Source organism: Chelmon rostratus, chromosome 2 (genome assembly GCF_017976325.1).
Source record: "Chelmon rostratus isolate fCheRos1 chromosome 2, fCheRos1.pri, whole genome shotgun sequence".
Taxonomy (NCBI): Eukaryota; Metazoa; Chordata; class Actinopteri; order Chaetodontiformes; family Chaetodontidae; genus Chelmon; species Chelmon rostratus.
In genome coordinates this window covers 2,959,782-2,980,091 of record NC_055659.1, presented here as the reverse complement: position 1 = coordinate 2,980,091, position 20,310 = coordinate 2,959,782, and the positions used below count along the sequence as shown (strand labels likewise).

General features: G+C 42.8%; 1 protein-coding gene across 1 annotated transcript; it reads right to left on the bottom strand.

Annotated features, from left to right (window-relative positions):
• Positions 1-2,743: 2,743 nt before the first annotated feature.
• On the bottom strand, positions 2,744-19,346 carry podxl2 (podocalyxin-like 2). The gene is given in 14 exon segments (XM_041962136.1): positions 2,744-2,803; positions 3,008-3,169; positions 3,271-3,450; positions 4,065-4,126; positions 4,963-5,119; positions 6,095-6,169; positions 6,267-6,339; positions 7,112-7,289; positions 7,665-7,853; positions 8,284-8,515; positions 9,943-10,052; positions 10,413-10,761; positions 11,001-11,344; positions 19,127-19,346. Coding segments are annotated over 14 exon segments (2,223 nt in total). The 5' UTR covers positions 19,179-19,346.
• Positions 19,347-20,310: the final 964 nt, after the last annotated feature.

Below are 20,310 nucleotides of genomic sequence, written 5' to 3'. Positions count from 1 at the left end.
ATCATAGTGACTTGTACATGACTTTAATGATTTTGACGTGACCACAGTGACTCGAACATGGCTGCAGTAACTCGGACAAGACTATGGCATGACTGAGGTGATTCGGACAGGATCGCAGTGACTCAAAAGTGACTCGGACATTAATGTATTTACTTGGGATATTAACATACTGACTTGGATATGAACATAATGACTCCGACATGAGTTAAACACGAATAATTATGTATTGATTAAGACATGATCATAGTGACTCGGACATGATCATAGTGACTCGGGCATGAATGCAGTTTTGGACATGATTTTAGTGCCTTGAACATGACCGTATTGATTCAGACCTGACCATTTTTGACACAGACATTTGTGACTCGGACATCTCCATTGTAATTCAGACTCGACTACTGACTTGGACATGTCCTTTGTGACATGGCAGTAGTAAGTCAGGCATAGTGACTTGCACGTGATCAAAATGACTCGAGCATGACAGACATTCAGACATGTCCTAGGCGAGTCAAACTTGATGATTAAGTGTTTTAATCATGTAAGTCATGTTGCTATCTGTCACCTGTCTGCCAGCATCTGGACCAACAAATAACTCGTTTTGTATTTATTATTAATGACATCTCAGAGTTAGCAATTTCCTGGAAAACAATGAAAAAATGTTGATGACTCATCCTGCACTCGGGGGTGTCTACTAATTTTACATCCAATGAAACGCTTTCCTGAATTTTCATGATGCTGCTGGAGTGTTTCTGGGGGCGGGGGCCTCACTGATGACTGGCTTTGTTACCTGTGAGCTCCCAGTCCAGGCACTTTTTTTTTTTCTAGGATGGCGATGGAGAAGTCAGTTGTTAATCTAATCATAGGAAAAAAAAACATTCCTGACGTCACACCTAAGAGGGTTAGAGTTAGGTTTAGGGGTGCTGGCTGGTCTAAGAGGGTTTAATGATTCCACTGTCATCCTAGGAAAAAAAAAGAGCAGTCCAGGCAGAGTCAGCTAACAGTGCCCTCCCCAGCTGCCTGTTTTTACAGGAAACACGTAAATCTGTGGAAACAATCTGCCGTTTCATTGGAAATTCAACATTAAAACATGGAAGACTCAGGGCTCGACTTGGACTTGGGCTTTGGCGACTTGACTTCAACACTGTCGCTAGTTATTTGTTTATGCTTTTGACCTTTAAATGTTGCCCATGTGTCATAGCCTCAAGAGTTAGCCAGGAGCATAGAGCAGCCATTCCAACACTATTAAAAAAGCATATTAGGCGAACAGGACATAAGTATAACAATCACATAACTGGTTGTAAGGTGTACAGTAAATATCCTCAGCAGTTACAACCATTCCTATGAGCAAAACAGAGATATTTCAGTCACTGTATGTAATACGTTTAACATGATGCAGCATTTCAATGACAATAGTCACTATTTCCAAGCGGAATTGATAAAGTGCCAAAACCTTTCTTTCAAAGTTGCTACAGGCTTCACTTCCTGTTCGGTGATTTAGAGGAGCAGCTGCGAGGAGTCACCGTCGTCTCTGGAGTCAGACGTCGGGGTGAAAACACTGAGCATCTCTGAGGCCGTAACGCCTTCCAGTCCTTCATTAGACTGTGGGAACGTCTTGTTGCTGTCAGTAATACTCAGCTGTGGCTTCTACCAACAAGCCTTATGTGATCGACAGGGTGGAAGAAGTTTTCTGAGCTTTTACTTACGTAAAATCAACTGAACCACGCTGTAAAAATACTCAGTTACAAGTTAAATTTTACATTCAAAATATTACATAAGTAAAAGTACAGGAGTATTGGTAGAAAAAGTGCCAAATGAATGTATTATTATCTATTATTACACATTATAGTATTGGATAATTATTGCATTAATATGCAAATGGTGTTTCATCACTGTGCTGTAAATCGTGGAAACAGAGCTATTTTTAACTTCTTTATATATTTTTGTGCAGTTTTACACCCAACATGATGCGTTTTTGTTTGCAAGCTCATCATGTTTTTTTTATGTAAAATGTTTGTACAATAGGTAGTTACTATAGCTTTCAGATAAATGTTTTATTTCTTTAGCGACAAATCATAACAGAAGCTATCAGAGCAGGTCCAGGCAGTACTCTTATATATAACATAATTTACAATCTCTTCTTGGGTATTAAAAACTACTGTCGGCCTATATGTAGCCAATAATTTGGCTTAATGTGTTCTAATGCTGCAGCTTTAAAAGCTCCTTTACATTCAATCATTAGAGGTGGGAAAAGGTGCTTTTTTTTTTTGCTATATTATGCTGGTTTCATGTTTTATTTGTCTCGTGCAACCAAAGTGTAAAAAGCTAAAGAATAAGGCACACCAAGCAGATGTTTTTTATGTAATGGCGACATTATCCAACATCAAGCATCAAGCTCAGAAGTGCATCTTTGTTTCAAAAGGTGGACGTCTTAACACATCGGCACCTGATATTTACCCCGGTGTTTGAAATCCATGATGATGCCGATGACTCCTCCTGCTTTGCTCCTCACTCCTCGCCCAATCACTCAGACTTCACACCTTTTAACTCCCCTCAGCCACTTGTTTCCTCTCCTCCTCCTCTCCTTTCTTTCTTCTCTTCTCTCCACCAAACACATTTTGAATTCTCCCTCCTCGTTTTCTATACTGTCGTCTTCTTCATCTTCTTCTTCCCTCGAGGCTCCACTTATCATCTGTCTATCAAAGAGCCCATCCTTCACAACCTGTCTCCTCTTCCTCTTCATCCATCAGAGGTGCGTGTCCTGCTCCTCTTCTTCCTCCTCAGTCGCTGCTTGATTAACAAACACCTGAAAAAAAAGATGAGAGGCTTCATGCTGTTGCTAGGCAGATTAGGGTCTCTTGACAGCAGATTGTTTATCACTAAACATTTCAATCTTTTTGAAAGCACTGCTGGGACTGCTAGGACTCATATAATTATATTATTATTATTATTTATTATATTTCTTATTTACTCATCCATTCATCTTTTTTCCCCCCAGCCATCCAATCACCTGCCAGCGATTGCTGTCCTGCCCGCCTCCATCTCCTCCCCCTGCAAGCCCATTGGTGCTCGGCTTCTTCTCCTGCATCTCGGGCTGGCTGTCGTTGGCCACTTCCAGCATGGGGTTGTCATGGCAACCGTTCTCCACAAAGTGAAGTTCCTCAGCACGGAACTGCGAGGTGAAAGAAGAGCTGAAGAACTGCGGGCGCGTTCGTTTTAAGCACCTGCGCGTGGCTGCGCGTCACCGCTCTGCTCTGCTGTGTGTTTACCTACCGTCGTCTTAGTCGCAGGCAGTCGTCTTTGCCAGCAGATGTATATGAATCCAGATGTGATGATGACCATGCAGACGGAGCCGATGATCACCAGGACCACGAACAGTTTGCCGTAGTCGCTGCGGGTTTGACTGGGCCGCAGCTGGCAGCTGTTGCCCGCACTGTAGCTCTCAATGCCCATCTGATGAAGACACACAAGCAGCTTAACTAACAAAACATGGGATGGTAAACGCAACTGAAGTCTACAGTCACCCATTCACACACACGTTCATACTACTAATCATACACCTGCTCATTACAAGCATTTTTAACCAGCGAATTGCTCCCACACATCATCAGGAGCAACGTGAGGTTCAGGATACTTCGACATGTAGACTGCCCGACACAGCCGCCCCGTACTAGCCATAGTGTCATAGTATGGTGCCAGTGCCATAAGTCATATACATATCAAATGTATCACAGACAATAGCTCAGATTAGAGATGTAAAGGGAAGTCTACAAGCTGAAAATCACAGTTGAGAAACGTGCTTTTTGGTGATGCCTACTGACCTTTTCCAATTCCCCTGATGATTCACGGACCAATCAATTGCCCAACAGTGACGTGGGCACCATAAAAAAAGCATGACCTTTAGTCTACACAAAATTTGCTCAGCTTTTTTTAAAGGCATTCCAAAGGAAAGAAGCTGTGTGTCTTTTCTTTGTGAGAATAAATCATCAAATTTAAGGTGTGAATTTCGCCTGCTGTAACATCTGGAGACACACGACCGAAATGGAAATTTAAAGAAGTTATTGTACCGCAATCAAACTTTTCCTGATCTCTCCCAGCATGCCCAACACCTCCTTGGTGCCGATCACTCCTGGAAGACACAACACATGTGGAACACAGTTAACACGGCCGCTCTAACCTGTGGGTGTGTGAACAGAGGAGCTCTCGAAGCACAATTTACTGTCAGAACAACGATTTCTGCCTCTCTCTGAAGCAAATCTGCTATTTGAAAGATTTCACTCACGTCTGGTTTCACATTTGCTGCTCATGTTTCAGATTTTCTTGATATCTCACTCTGAAAATAACTGCATGTGATCTATTTCAGTCCACTTATCCACCACCGCTCCAACACGGAGCTGCTTTTATGACAATTATCAAATGTTTCAGGGTTCAGAGTTCAGTCAAGGTTAACACGAGTATTCAGGTTTGGATTGAGTGGAAATCACTTTTTAAAATCCTGTTTTGTCCCTTTCATTGTTCCAGGTTGACGTTCTTACTCAAGTCTGAATGTTGTTTTCTTCATGTCTCGCCAACGCAGCCCAAAAGACAGAAGATCAAAAATGCTGATCTGCTTGTTTGACTGGCCTCCAGTTATTATCTCACCCTCAAAGCAGCAGATGGTGCACAGAGGCTTTCATATGGCTTTGCCCCTCAGGCTGGCTAACCTGCAGACACTACTCAGGGCTGATAAAATCATTTAACCGACATTTTTATTTAGAGTTGGGCCTAATATTGTCCTAAAATGACTTTTAAGAAGATAAAATGATTTTAAGAGTCTTACAATACAGAGATTTGCATAGTGTGTATATATTTATACATATAACTTGCATCTGTGGGTTCAAAGAAAAGCAAGAGTGGAAGCATTAGTTTCTAAAGTGTGTGTGTGTGCGCGTGCATGTGGGTGTGTGTGTGCGTGTGTGTGTGTACCACGGTCAGATGCCACATTCATCAGCAGCTGGCGTTGCTGGTGTGTCGGCTTGCTGAGGTAGAGTACCCATGAATCCTCGGGGCTGTTCATTCTTCGAGCAAACTCTCGCGCTATGATCCTCAACAGAAGTGCGCCCCAGTCTACACGAAACTCCTCCTGTCACACACACACACACACACACACACAGATTTTAAAAGATATAGTCGTGGCTCCTTCCATGTTGCCGTAACAACCATAAGGTCACTGCGGTGGTGGTGAGGGTTTGTGTTGCTGCCATGGCGACAGACACTGTGGTGAAGGTCCTTCCTCCCTCACACACACACACAAACACACACAGATGGCCTCCAGCAGGTCTGTCTGTCTGTAAAACTCAGCTGACGTCCTTCATCTTTTCTTCTGGCTCTGACGGCGTGGGAGAAACGTCTGGCTGCCCCTGAAGCCACAGACATTCACATCTGCGTTCAAAACCAGGACATCTGGCTGAGTTTGGGGAGATTAAACGGGCCGAAGGCAACCAGAGGTCACCAGGGTTGGCTTAAGGAAGAGGTGAGCTCGATACTGACTGCTCTGCACAAAGCTTCAAACCACATCTAAAGGCAAGACATGATAATCAATCAAATGGGGATAAACTTTCAAACAATGTCTCCTCAGAGACATCAATGCTGCATGTTGTCTCCACCTGTCCTCCATCCATGTCCAGCGTACACGACAGCTCTTACACAAACGCTGATTAAGAAAACATATAAAGTTAATACAAAGCTGGTGCTGGGAAGATAAAGAACTTCTGAAAACAAGATTTAATTTCATTACAATGCAAAAAACACAAAAACTGAACATTTTACTCCAAAAGTAAACAGTGTATTTTTATATGTTATATGTGTGTATTGTTTTGTTGTATTTTAAGTACATTCAGCCGTTTTTTAACAAGCTTTGCAGGTGCAAAGATGTTTCGTAATCAGTAATGCACAATAGTAATAAAAAACAATACACAAGTGCATTTTGGTTTGTTTTTTCTCTTTTTCTTGATTCTTAAGCACATTTACAACACAAACCAATCACACACAGTGAATCAGTCATGTTAAAATGCTGAATACGGCACCTTTCGTTTGAATTTTGCATCCATGTACTTACACAGTTCAGGTTTCGCGTCAAGTTGAGGACGACGTAGCCTCGTCCAACCAGCTCGCTCCAGTCTATGCACACGACCTGAAAGAAAAAGTCACGAATATCAAACAAATGTGAACTACAGAAAGATTTAGACTTGTCCAGTGTCTGTGCATACATGTGTGTATCCTAAATGTACCTGCTGCACCTCCTCCATCTCATCGAGAACACTGTCCAGAGAGAAGACTTCTGTGTTAGATTTATGAACAACTCTTTAAGAGGAACGAGCTAATTTGATTCACAAGTGGAAGCCAATCCAGAAACCCTGCTTCTGTATGGTGCATGTGTCCTTCAGCATTAGGATGCTGCATCCACTGTGTACGAAGGAACGATGCCACAGCTCCTTAGCCCAGACTGTTTAACTCCAGCATCATTTAATACAGCACTGTGTTGATGCTGTTTCACATCACAAACCTTCTTTTCGCACCACTCCATTATTAATGTAATCAAACACTCACATCATTACATCTGTGCAACTCAGATTTCAATAATTGATTGTGTGGTTTTATGCATTGTCTTTGTTTTTATTTTCATCCCTATGATCATTATCAAGTGGGTTTTATTCTCCATCTTATTTTACATTCATCTTTTATCTGTTTTTATGTCCATTCTGTCTTTTCTATGTAAAACACTCACTTGGTGCATGTGGTTTCTTTCTTGTGAAGCACTTTGAGCTGCAATTCCTGTTTGTTCTGTTTTTTACCTTTTTATTCTGCTGCTGTAACAATTGAATTTCCCCAGTGTGGGATATATAAAGTCTCATCTTATCTTATCTTATTTTATCTTATTATATAAGAGCACGGTTCACCCCCTGAGCTGAAGAGTCAACAGTAGCTGCCAGGCCAGGAGGCCGATTCAGATGGAAAGATTCACAAAAGGCACACTTGTGACGCCTATTTTGCTGGCGTTCATATGATTTTGGTGTTTCACTGAGTTGTTCAGGTATGAGTTCATTCGTGAGTCGTTTCACTGCAGCAGGTGAACGAACAAACCTGGATCAAGTCCGTGGTCGTCGTTCCCAGCCAGTTCCACGAGGGCTCGGTGAAGCCAACGGGCGGCTCTGTGGTGAGCGGGATGATGTGTCTGATTCTTGTTTCCTCTTTCTCCATCTTTCCCCACTGCTCCTTCTCCACTTCTTCACTTCTGCCATTCAGTATTACACCTTAAGTAAACGCAGTAAGAATCAGTTCAGAATGCATTTATTACGTGTAACCCCACAAACTAATTCAGGTAGTAACGCCTGGCTTTGTGATGCTAGGTCACCACTGTTTGTAGCTAGCAAGCTAATTAACTGGACATGCTAATGGTTGTAGCAAACACACAGTTTAATCAGTCACTTCGTAGATGCTATAAAAGTCACCAGCCTCTATCGTATTACAGCCACATGTACGACACTTGAACGAAACATGCAGAAACATCCAGAGCCTGACAGCCCTGCTGTCATGGTTACAGTTGCTAAGCTATGATTGGACATCACTGTTTGGGGGAGGGGTTTATGCAAGGCATGTAATAATTCAGTGTTTAAGGATCTTCTCACCTTTTAACTGATGTTCTCCCTCTTCCAGCTCCTCCTCCTCCTCCACACTGGGCTGCAGGGGCTCTCTGCTGGGAGCCATGCCAACCTCTGGTACAGTGGGATTCTGGGTAAATACGCCTTTGCGCGCCAGACCAGTTTCTTCTTCCTCCTCCTCCTCCTCCTCCTCCTCCTCCTCCTCCCTCTCCATTTCTTCATTCTGTTGCTCATCTGCAGCAACAAACCAGAGGTAAGACAAAAGCAGCAGATGCCTTTCATTCTTATGTTCAGCATTTTTCTGATGTAACGTTAACTCTAAAAGAGCAAAGAATGTTTGATGAACATTTTTGCCTTTTTCTTTCATGGCTGTGTCGGTGCAGGTGGAAACCAAGAATCAGTTTGTCGATTTGAATCACCTCATTCTGTTCGGTTCAAAGATTCATAATCACTGGCTGCATCATTCAAACGGACTCCAGTACGTACAACAGTCAGTGAACGCATCACCGCTCAAAAGGGACTTCATTATGTAAAACAGTGTAAGTGAACGCATCGCTGCTCGAATGCACTTCAGTGTATGCAAAAGTTCAGTGTGGACCACATCACACAGGCACAGGAAACAGGATCAAACCAGCTGAACCAGCACATTTTTCATTCGGTGTACCTTTTGTGTAACTTCCCAGCAGTCCAAAGTCTGTGCCTGTGTCCGTCTCAGGGGTGGCAGTTCCCACAGGGTCTCCTCCCGCAGCAGTGGAAGTGGAAGCGGCAGTAGATGCAGCGCTGGTTGCAGTGACGGAGGAGTGAAGGACTCCATCGCCACTGGAACGACCATCTTCCTCCCCCTCTGCCTCCCACAGCTCTCTCTCTAAGGGACCCACCTGTATGATAGACATCAAGTTACAGGAAGACACTCCATATCTCACCATGAATCCTCAGAGAAATGTTCAGCTTTGTGAGTCTCACCCTCTGATTGATTTTGCTGAGTTACTTATGCCTATTTGCAAGATCGATGTGGGATAAGAAGCCACCGCTAATCACATAAAGCAGCTAACGGCTAATTAAGCTATTCAGTGTTAGCAGGCGAGCTCTGGATTACATCTGAGGTACTGCTACCCAATCAAGGCCCAACCCATCTGGCGATTTCCCTTTTTTATGCTGCCTTCAAACTTCAGTGCAGCAGCACTGATCCACATTTCAGCCACATCGTGAAAAGAGCCTTAAGACAGTCTCTCCTCGCAGGCGTTCACGGTGTAGCACTCGTAGTAGAAGTACTCATTGCACTGTGTGTGATACTTTGCTGCATGCAGGATTCCTGGAGCGAGTGTGGGAGTCTGCACAGCTAATGTAAACTCGGCACACTTGTAAAACAAAAAAAAAGATTATATTGAGCTTATTGGCAAATAGGAATCTGTGAAGACATAACATTATTTTCTAACTATTTTAAAACTGATTTCTAAGTGATTATAAACTATTTGAATCTGTTCTGATGGCCAGACAAAGACTCCAACAGTTTTCAATGTGATGATGATTTGTGGCTGTACACATTTGCTCAGAAACACATTTTTCCTCCATCTTTCAATGCACCACAAGCAGTAATACACCTTAATTAAATGCAGAAAGAATCAGTTCAGAATGCAAGTGTCAGCCACGACAGGACTGTAGCAGTGCACCATTTACACAGCACTGAAGGGGATGCATGCAGATGATGTTTTTCCACGGTAACGGCATGAGAAGTTCAAATCCTGCCCTCTTTCTTACCTCCACACTCCTGGCTAATTGCTGCATGAGCTGGGCGTGTTTGTTAAAAAGCAGCCGGGCGATGCTGGTGTGCAGGTGTTGGGGGGGCAGGTTCAGGCTGCAGGTGTTTTGTCTGAAGTGTACTGATGCATTAACGGTGTGGCGGGTTAGAAATCGACTTTAAATGGCAACAGAACAGCAGTATGGGCTGTCATACGACATGTCTGGTTTTTGAGTTTGCCTTGTATTTGTCGTTGAGTTGCTTATATCTGTGACTCTTATTATCAGTATGAAAGTCCAAATGTTAAATGATGAATCCATGAGAGGCACCGACTGGGGCTTGGTTGGCCGTCATTGCTGTTGACTCACTGATAAAGGTGAAACCTGCAAGTTTCTGAAGTTCTTCTGTTTTTCTCACATTTTGTAAGGGTTGTTTTCATTTTTCTACAGAAGAGACTGTTAAACTACACAACTGCAGCTAAAATATCCAACTCCAACAAATAAAACAGAAAGACATCCACAGTAATTAATCAGTATGCATATCAAGGCATCTTTCATCTGTCCTCACCTCCAGGACCGGCGATGCACGATGCTCCTGCAGCCCAGGATCGTGTACCTCGGTTGGGAGGGAGATGCCGGGCTGCTGTGAGCTGGAGAGGTGGAAGGATGGACTGTAGCCTGCGTGACACAAAGAGACATGTCAGAAACACGTGTTTGCGTGTGAACTTCTCGTAAATAAACCTCTTGTCAGCCATTCGTCTCCGCAGCTGTCATGAGGTTTTGACAGCGAGGTTTTCGGCAGGAGATGATTAATGTGCTACAGCAGTAGATGTCCACTGAGCTTTGAATGTGAGGAAGGAAAAATGAATTGTGCAGCCAGAACAGCAGATACTTTCTCATATCTGCTTTCTATGTCGCAACAAAATAAAAGAGAAAATCTGCTCGGAGCTGTAGTTTGAGAGAAGTTCAGATCACAATGGGGCTAACGCGGCTGCCGGAGGGTCATTTGGTTCTGCAAGGAAGATTACTCATACTAACCAATCAGAGAGTCCAGATCTGGGGTTGTGTGGTTGGCCTCTAACGCCTCCAGGATGTGGCCTCTTCTTCCTCCCCTCTCTTCTTCCTCTCCCTTGCCACCCCCCTCTGTCCTCTCTTTGTCCTCCCCTGCGTCTCTCTCCCATTCGTCCTCTCCCCCTCGTCTCTCTCGGTCCTCTCCCCCCTCCTCTCCTCTGTCTCTGTCCTCCATGTCGGTCCCATAGAAGCCTGAGGCCTCCAGGGAGGCATCGCCAGCTCCTGGCCCACCGAGGAGCTCCTTCTCTGGGTCAGTGGACGCTGGGTGGCCCCTGTAGCTTTCTGCATCCTGGGGAACTGCCAGATGAACCATACGCTGAAAGTGGAGAGATGTTTGGTCACATGGTCTGATTGACAACTAATGAAAAGAAATTTTTAATTTCACCTTTAGGTTTTTAGTTGCTGATAAGATAATTAATTATTACAGCTATCATTTACGTCTATGAGACAAATTCAGGCATTTACACACAACACTGGTGTTCACAAATAAATTAATCTCATCACCTCTGTGTTGTAAATTTAACCCTGAACATGACACCACCTTCAACTCCTCACCTCCATCTCGTCTTCCACATCTACGTTTTCATCCACAGCAGCGTGGGCCCTGGCTACACCCTGACTGGCAGATGATGGGGGGTTTAACTGAGAGGAGTTGGCAGAGTCCATCTTGGCCTGGGAACGGGATGTTTCGTGTATCTCTGGCCAGCCCATGTCGTGAACCAAATGAGGCTGGGCTCGCACTAACTCCTGGACTGAGTGGCGCTTGGTTCTGACTAATTCCTGGATGGACTGTGGCTGGGCTGGGCTTTCATCCTGGAAAAGACGGGCCACCGGAGGACTGAGGGGGATGGCACGCTGGGAGGAACCCAGTCTGAAGGCATCACAGCTGGCCAGAAGAGCTACAGAAAAGAGAGAAAAAAGACTTTGAAGGTGCGTCACTGTGCCTTATTACATCAAAAAATCTTTTCTTCTGGTGGAATTCTTTTAGTATGAAATGAAATTTTATTGATCTAGGATTCAACAGAGTAAAGAAAATAAAAGCAAACCAATTTAAAACATCTAAGACCAATATAAACTTACATTATACAGTATATGGAGGGAATAATAATAAATAAAGCAAAAAAAAACATTAAGATGAAATACATATTAATAATATGCTGCAAATACTTGGGTACACTGGAGAATTGGAAATACGGGAAAGAGTACAGATTGACAACAATCAACCTTAATTTCCTACATTAGCTGTAAATATGAATGCAAGACAACATATTTAGGCGCATGTTTACCCTCATTTAAAATTTCAGTTGTTTGGTTTTTTATTGTGACAAATATTTTTCAGTGCTGTGTTTTCTTTTTTTATTCAGCAATTTTGAAAATCACAAAAACAGCCTGAATGACAGCTGCAATCATAAAAGTAAAGGGTAGCACTTTATACAGAAACATTTAATAAACGGCTTATACTGTCATGTAGCTGTGCGCTGATGTGACTATTAAATATTACTTCAAATGAGTAGAGAAAGAAACGACAGGAGGTTGATGTCTAATGTACTTTCATCATGTTTAATTTCCTGACAGACAAACGATGGAGGCTGAAAAACTGAGAGTCAATTAGAGCTCCGTCAGTGTATAAAAAGACGTAATTAACTAAAAGTGTCTGATAAAAACAAGTCAAATTAAAAGAAAAAAAAACACACTAAGAGGTTAAAGAGACCCGAGTGGGCTGACAGATCAACTTTAATTTATACCCTATACAGACCTAATGTGTTTTTTCTTTGCCAGCATGCTTTTAATGACAACGACCCTGAGAGAGAACAGAGATAAGAGCACTCTGTTTCCTGCATTATACAGCAAGTGCTTTTATTTCCACCGCTGTCCTCGGAAAGTCACTGCGTGGAGATGAAACGAGCGCTTTTATTTTGTCTTTAAATTTCTCTCATCGCCCGTCTGCTTGTCATTAATTCTGTCATTCAGACTTATTCATCTCTTCATTTGCTAAATCGGTTCATTGACTCATTCAGGAGTCATTCAGCGATTCATCCTTAGCTTCATACGCATTTGTCCTGTCGCCCACCTACTCACCCTTAGCTGTTCATCCGACATTTTGGCATTGCATCCTCATCCATTCACTCACTCCTATCCATCTATATGTTCACCCACCCGTCACTAATCCCCATCAGTTGGAACAGAGCCCTTGCCGCAGCGCCCCTCATGTATCCCATAGTGCTCTCTGTCTGGGACCACAGATGGCCGTCTGACCTCAGGGCCTGACTGAGCAGATTACGATATCGTAGCCAACATGTCTCGAACGCGTCTGCAGCATGTTAAGATCCCCGTCACCGCAAAGCCCCGCAGTCTCAGATGACACAGATCCTTCCTGCTGACTTGCAAAAAGATGTTCAAAGATGTTCAGTCACTGAGCTGAATGCAGCTTTTTTTTTTTTTTTTTTTTGTAGTTCAAACTTTTAAAAAGGGTTAATTAATAAAGAAGACTACCATCATGGTCTGTGCAGCTGTACTGAGCCACAGCTCTGAGCTAAATGCTAATGCTAACAGGCTGATATTTAGCAGGTATCCGTTTACCATGTTCACCATTTTAGTGTGCTAGCATGCTACATATGCTAATTAGCACAAAGTACAGCTCAGGTTGATGGGAATGTCACTAGTTTTGCAGGATAATTGATCATAAACAAAAATACTGGACAAAATTACAATTTTGCATCCAGATCCAGAATCAGCTGAGAACATAATGTAGTTCAGTAATAAAACCTGTGGAGAGATGAATGAAACACTGCACTTAAATCATTTCAACAAAAAGGTACCATTTATTGCAGGATGAGGCTCCTTCAGTTCATCCTGGGGGGGGCATGAATGCATGTAACAGATTTCACACCAATCCGGTGACTGAGTCTAGTCTGCTCTGCAAACCAGTGAAGGTAAAATGCTGCACATGACACTGTAGTTTGCTTGCAGTGTCAGTGGCATTATGAGCATTGATTTTCTACGTAAGTAGCTGTGCTAAACAGGCCATGTTTGTGGCCAACACTTACAGAAGGTCCACAGTAAATACATCAACAGCTAAAGGATGGATTGCCACAAAACAGGTCAGAATTTCCTCTGAAACTGCACCTGCAACCACACTTTCAGTTGTTTTTGGTAGAAAATAGTCTCCATTTTTCATGTGTAATGAACATTACAGCCTCGCGGGGCTACTGGACTGGTAATAGACTTTTATTCCTGTGCCTGAGACACTCATCGCCACTGGGACTTTCTAAAACTGCAATAACGGAACGGATGGAAAGGATGTTCAAATCAAGGCAGTCCTCCATGCAACAGTGTTTACTTCATCATGTACAAGAGAAATATCAAGTTATGGCTCTAATGGCACTGTGTCATTAGGGTGCAGCTGCATTGTGTAATCTATTAAAGCATCTGCAGGCCACAGAAAGGATGTACTGTGATGTTATTATGTTGCCACAGTGACATCTTGATGCATCTCATAAATCAGCCTAAACCCTGAGGCCGAAGGAAGTGCTGCTAACTGTATCGTGAGAGATGATTCAACACTGATTTGTCTGCATGTGTCAATCAATCGACGTGTCGTTGTCGGGGCCGTCGCTAACCAATGAACTAATTGCATAAGCTATGGCTCCTCCAGCACTGACAGAACCAATCAGAATGCTAGCTAGCTAGGGACTTGCTAGAAAGTCAGTCTTTCAAACCCAGAACACAGAAAATCTGCGTTCATGGCATCCGTGGTGTTGATAAAATAATAATTGTCCCCCATTTTGATGAAAACACCTACAGTTCATGTATGAGTAAATACATATGCATATGCATGAACACGCAGTATGTCATTTCTGCCACTAGGGGTCTCCCCAATCAAAACAATGAAAACAAAAGGCGTAGTTTGACGGTGTCGTGAAGTAGCGCGGGTTCATGGGAGTTGTCGTCTTCACTGTTAAACAGCCACCGGTGGCGATGAAAATCTGTCTGCCGTGACTCAGGCAGAAACGTTCGCGGACCAGGTGTGAAAGTTTTATCATCTGGTGCGTCGCCACTGGCAGACGACTACATGAAGCGCACTGCTACCTTGGAGAAAATGATGTATTTCTCTGGTTTGAACATTGTTGGAAACATTTGGAATAATGTAAACACACAACTCAACAAAAAAACAACAAAGGCCTTTTCATTTTTAGGCATCTTACTGCAGAAACGTTACATATCGGGCGCTTAAGGGACCTGATTTGGGGGTTTGACAATATGATCACCCTGAACAATGGAGCTCTATGGCCCAGAGGAATACACCATCAGATTTCTGGACAGTGAAAAAATGCAGAATATCATCTGCTTTATTCTTAAAGGTACAACAAAAAGTCACATAAAAGCTGATTGTATGTGAACATTGATGACAATCAGTCTAGACTTATGGTTCACCTTGGAAAAGTGCTTGGTTCTCAAACCAGCGGCCTGTAAAAAGCCCCGCTGCTCTCTGTGGATGACGAAGACGTGGGTAAGAGGATGGAGGGATGAACAGGAGGACAGGTGAAGAGACAGATGAGGGATCCATCACCTGGTGGAGAGGTGCTGTGGTTGTTTTAATGCCACTTGGTGCTGATATAACTGCATGTTAATGAGGTGTGGGACAGATAAACACACGGCCTCTACTCACTGATGATTGACTGTTTGGCTCAAGAAGACAATGTTGGGACTTGTTTGTCCATTAAAGCTCAGAGAGGTTTCTAAATTTACTGTCTGTGCTGATGTAGCTTTCACCTCACCCTCACTTTTTAAAGCTTCCTGATGCAGCGTTATTGTTCCTTATACCCAAGAGGTATATTTCAGAAGATCGTACAGTACATCTGACGCAGTGGTGATGAAATACCGCAGCACGAATCGATGTTTCTGTATTTACGGTGGGTAAAAACATGTCTGTAACATTAAAGATCTATCACCTGACTACAGTTCATAGGAGCATTTTAGCATCTTTCAGCTAATTATTTTGGTTCACTGTAATCAGTGTCGTCAGCTGGTGGACATTGTGGAGCATATAGCAGCTAAAGAGGCAGATATTTCCCTTTATCAAGCAATCAACTACATCTGATACTGCTTCAACAAAACTGCATTAAAGCAGATGTTATTTTGTCTTTTTTCATCAACATTTTCTGCACTTAAGTACAATTTAAAGGAACTTGTACTTTACTGGAGCATTTCCATGTTCTCCAGCTTCATCTGCTTCTCAGCTACACTTGTCCGACAGCTTTAGTTACTTTGCAGTTTCAGATTATTAGTACAAAAAACAATACACTCATAAATAATGATTTATTGTTGTGGACAAGGTTGCCTAGCAGTAACTGAATTAGTTAAACTGAGCTCCAACTAGCTGCAACATTAAGATGCTTAATGCATCAATAGTTATAATCCAATAATATAATATAGTGTATTAATGTTAAATGGAACATTGTGCATAATGAGTACTTTTTCTTTTGGTACTTTAAACATATATTGATGCTTATATAATACTTATGTGCTTTTACTTCAGTAAATATTTAAAATGCAGAGTACTTCTACACTGTACACTGATTACTTATCTGAGTACCTCTTCCACCACTCGGATGTTGTGCAGAAACTATTAAACAGTCATTAAAGCCCACCTGTCTGGTGCTGCAGACTCCAGCTCCACCACACACTGACCTTGACATTTCTGTCTACAAAAGCAACTTTGCAGCGTAATTACTTGAGAAAAATCTTCCAGAGTCCATCCAGCCAGAGGGACTGAACGGCTGAGTTAGCCTTATCAGCTTATCACAGATAAGCTCCACGCTGAGCTAAACGAGGCGGCCGGGGGCCACCGGGGGAATATGAGCAGGTGCCCTCCCCAAAAGTTCGCCAAACCACACTGAACCTGAGAAAAATCCCTCCTCGACAAAGAAACTGGTTCTGGACACAGCAAAGGTGGAAGGAAAAGCTGGTCGTCAATACTCCGCGCTTTGGTTCACGCTAACTCACTTCACTGTGATGATCTGAACCAACGACTAGTTTGGGGGAAACAGAGGAAAAACACAACTGAGTGAGCTCCTCTGGTCTCTTCTGTTCAATAATAGTGTCAATAAATCAGTTTGTTTCCAAACGGATGCAACCTCAGTTGAAAGGGATCTTTTATTAAGATGAAGGGATGCTCGTGTCGCCTCTCGGTGCAAGTTCACGACAAGAAACCTTTTAAACGAACATCAACCCCATCAGCCTTGGTGGTGCTTTGAGATTTAACAAAACACAGGAATAAAAGTACATTTTAGGTTAAGAAGCATTTTTTCTGTATCAAAATCTCCCTTTTTTCCCCTGAGAATCATTAAAATACTTTTGATGACTCATCCTGCACCCTGCATACACAGAAACGTTTCCAGTCGATCGTGATTTAATGGGACCAAACTGGGCCCGGCCTCCGTTAGCTTAGCTTAGCTGAGGTATTTGTTTGGTCAGTTAGCAAAAACATCTTAAACTGTCAGTAAATGAGGCTGAGAGGCTGCAGTCTAATTCATTTGATGCAAAACGTGACATTACCGTAGCAGATGTTACTCCAGCTGCCATTTTACCTGGATTTTAATGCTAATATAGCATGCTATGGCTAATGGTTGTGCTAGCATTCAACTGGAACATTGGCAGCATGTTAACAAGGTGCTAAACGTTAAATTGTGTTAGTAGGCATATTAAAATGCTAACATTAGCTACCACGCTACATGTTGCTAGCTAGCCATTAGCAGGCTAATAGGACTTTTTTATAATTCACACTGTGTCTTCTTTTGTTATTCATAAACCTTTTTTAGTTTGAGTTTATAATAAGACTCAATTCACTTTTTAATCAATAACTTTCTTTGTTCTTAGCACGACACTGAAATAATTAGTTGAGTTTACTGTGTTACTCGAAGGCCGAGCATGTTGTTTCCTTTGATGATTATACTTCATTTCACTTCGTGTTTCTGTGCGTCCTTGTTTGAATACGTCTCTTTTGTCAGCGAACATCTGAACACGTGTGTTATGTGTCGCTCATTTAATGAAACCAAAACCAAACTCGACGTCTCATGTCAACAGTATGAAACCACCACAGAATGAGTTATGGACGTGACTCATTAAAAACAGTCTCAGAGTGGCTGTAAAATCTATAAACACTGCTGAATGCCTTCGGTGTCCGTTCACACGATCACTAACATCTGACGGCGCAGCAACAGTTTTGTCCCGATCACTTCCTGTACAGCAGTGTCTGTTAGGGAGGAGGGGTGTTCCCCTAAAGCCCCCTCTCTCTGGGCTTTAGCGCCCCTCAGATCAGCTTATGCTCGGCTAGGATCCTCCCCCAAATCCCCTTCACCCCGCCTGAGAGCTCACCATCCTCTTCCTCACACTGTCCTCTCTCGTTTGGAAAGTGCAGCCCGAGGCAGGAAAGAGCTCTCCAAAATGTTTTATCGTTAGGATCAAATGGACGGAGAGGAAATTCTACTTCCGAGAGCGATAATGTCGAGTTTAGGCCTGATAACCAGAACCAAGCGTGGAAACTGTTAACTTCGCAGAGCTGAAGCCCCATAATTCACCAGAAAGAGCCTTGGAGAAAGCTGCACCATCAAAGAGCCACAAAAACAACCAGAGAAACCGCTGGAGCTTTGTGTGCTGCTGCTGCTCATCTACAATCATTAGGGCTGAAACTATGAATCCATTAGCCAGTCGACTGAAATGAATCAGCATCTGTTTTGATGCTCGATTAATGGTTTTAGTCGTCTTTCAAGGAAAATAAGACAATGTTTCCTGGCTCCAGATTCTCAAATGTGATGATTTGATGGTTTTCTGCACCACATGTGACTGGAAACTGAATATGTTTGGCTTTTTGACTGTTGGTCAAATAAAACAAGCAATCTGAATGCATCACTTTGTGCCTTTTTGCTGCTATTTTCTGACATTTTGAAGACAAAGCAGTTAATGGAGGGAATAATCAGGAGATAATTCAATAATGGAAAGAGCTGAGCTGAAGCCCTGAATTTTAATAACTGTTTATTATTTCATAGTCAAAGCCTGGACAAGCCAAGGCTTCTGCAGGTAATCAAAACATAAAGCTTTGCATTAGTCCAACACGTAAACAAGCAATATTTAAAAAAAGTATTATTATCATCCATGACAAAGCAAAACTGCTGACAGTCTTCATCATTCCAACTTGTGTGCTGGTGATGATGACTATTCTTCATGCATGTCTCGTGCTCAGCAGCAGGTCCTGGTGTGTGTGTGTGTATGTGTGTGAGACACTGCAGTGTGTGTCTGCTGATTTAAGTGCACTGCGCGCCTCCCACACACCGCCTGTCTGTGCATCCACTTTGCAGGATTTAACCTGAACGGTTCATTAACACAGACTGCGCTCAGGCTGCCGGTTACACCCTGATTCATCATTTTCCTACTAACAGCAGCATTAATTCTGCAAAAACACTGCGCGCTGACAGAGTTAAAACGTGTGTGTGGTGCTCTGTGGCGACTTGACGCTGATTTTATCTTCACGTGTGATGTTTCTCAAAGTCTCCTAAGATTCATCTGGTGAGTATTTCCATCTGGGGCTTGTGTTGTAGTAGTAAAGTACTCTGGCATCTCACTGAAGCTGCTTGTGTCCATGGCTGGCTGAAATAAATAGACGTGAATATAAAAAGACTCACCAATCAGAGTGATGTGGAGCGGGCCCGGCATGTCTGCTGCAGTGCTCAACATCCCTCCCCTCCTCCTCGCTCTGAACGGACAGATCGCACAGATTTCAGCTGCAGATGCGCTCTGGATGTGAATGGAGGCCGTCAGGAAAACGCCGTGCTCATGGCTGTCTGTGCTGTCTGTGTGCGGGCTCACGGACCAACTGTCTGCGGTGTCCGTACTGACGGGCAGGCTGTGTGTGCGGACGGAGCTGCGGTCAGACCAGGATCTGCTCTGCTGCACCACCGACGCTGGAAGTTACCGCCCGGCAGCTGCTTGTTGTTCCCGCTGGTGGCCGCTAGATGTCGCCGCCGCTGCTCCGCTGTACCGCTGAGGCGTTCAGGTGCCGCCCGTAAATAGTTTAATTCCCCCCTTCGTAATACAACACAATATAAGAGCTGCTCAGAGCAAACAGAGAAACGCTGAGGCAAAGAAAACTGGTTAACATGCTAAATGCTAACATTTACAATGACAATACTATCATTTTAATGTTTTGCATATTTTCATTTTATACTATTTACTTTAGCTCAACTGTGTTTCAAAGGAAAATATTGTCATTTTCATTCCACTATACCTGTTTTGACCATTAGTTACTAGCTAGGCTACTTTTCATATTCAAATTAATAATACAAAATAAATACTTTATAACGTGTTATTATGGATCAAGACCAGCCTTACCTGATCATAAAGGGGAATTCACATTATGCTGCTTTTGTACTTTTACTTAAGATTTTTGAACATAGGACATTTACTTGTCCTATTTTGTTTTGTTTTTTTGCTATTATAATAACCACTTATTGTGATGTAGAAAACTCTATATCACATTATTCCAACATATATTAAATCCAGAGGACTCAGTATTCAGATCCTTAATAGTTCCAGTGAAAAAACACTCTGGTACATGTAAAAGTCCTGCATTCAATTAAATAATCCTTAATGTACAAGCAGCATTTTAATGTTGCAGCTGGTTGAAGGGGGAATAATTTTAACTTTTATATACAATTATCAACTTTGATCTATAAGAACGCATAGTTTAAATGTCATGTGTCTGCATGAACTTTTTCCCTTTACAGACATTTAGCTGTTTAGTCTACTGCAACCCGTCGCATCAACACTGCAGAGTTCAATTAGATCAGAGTTCATGAATGACACAGCC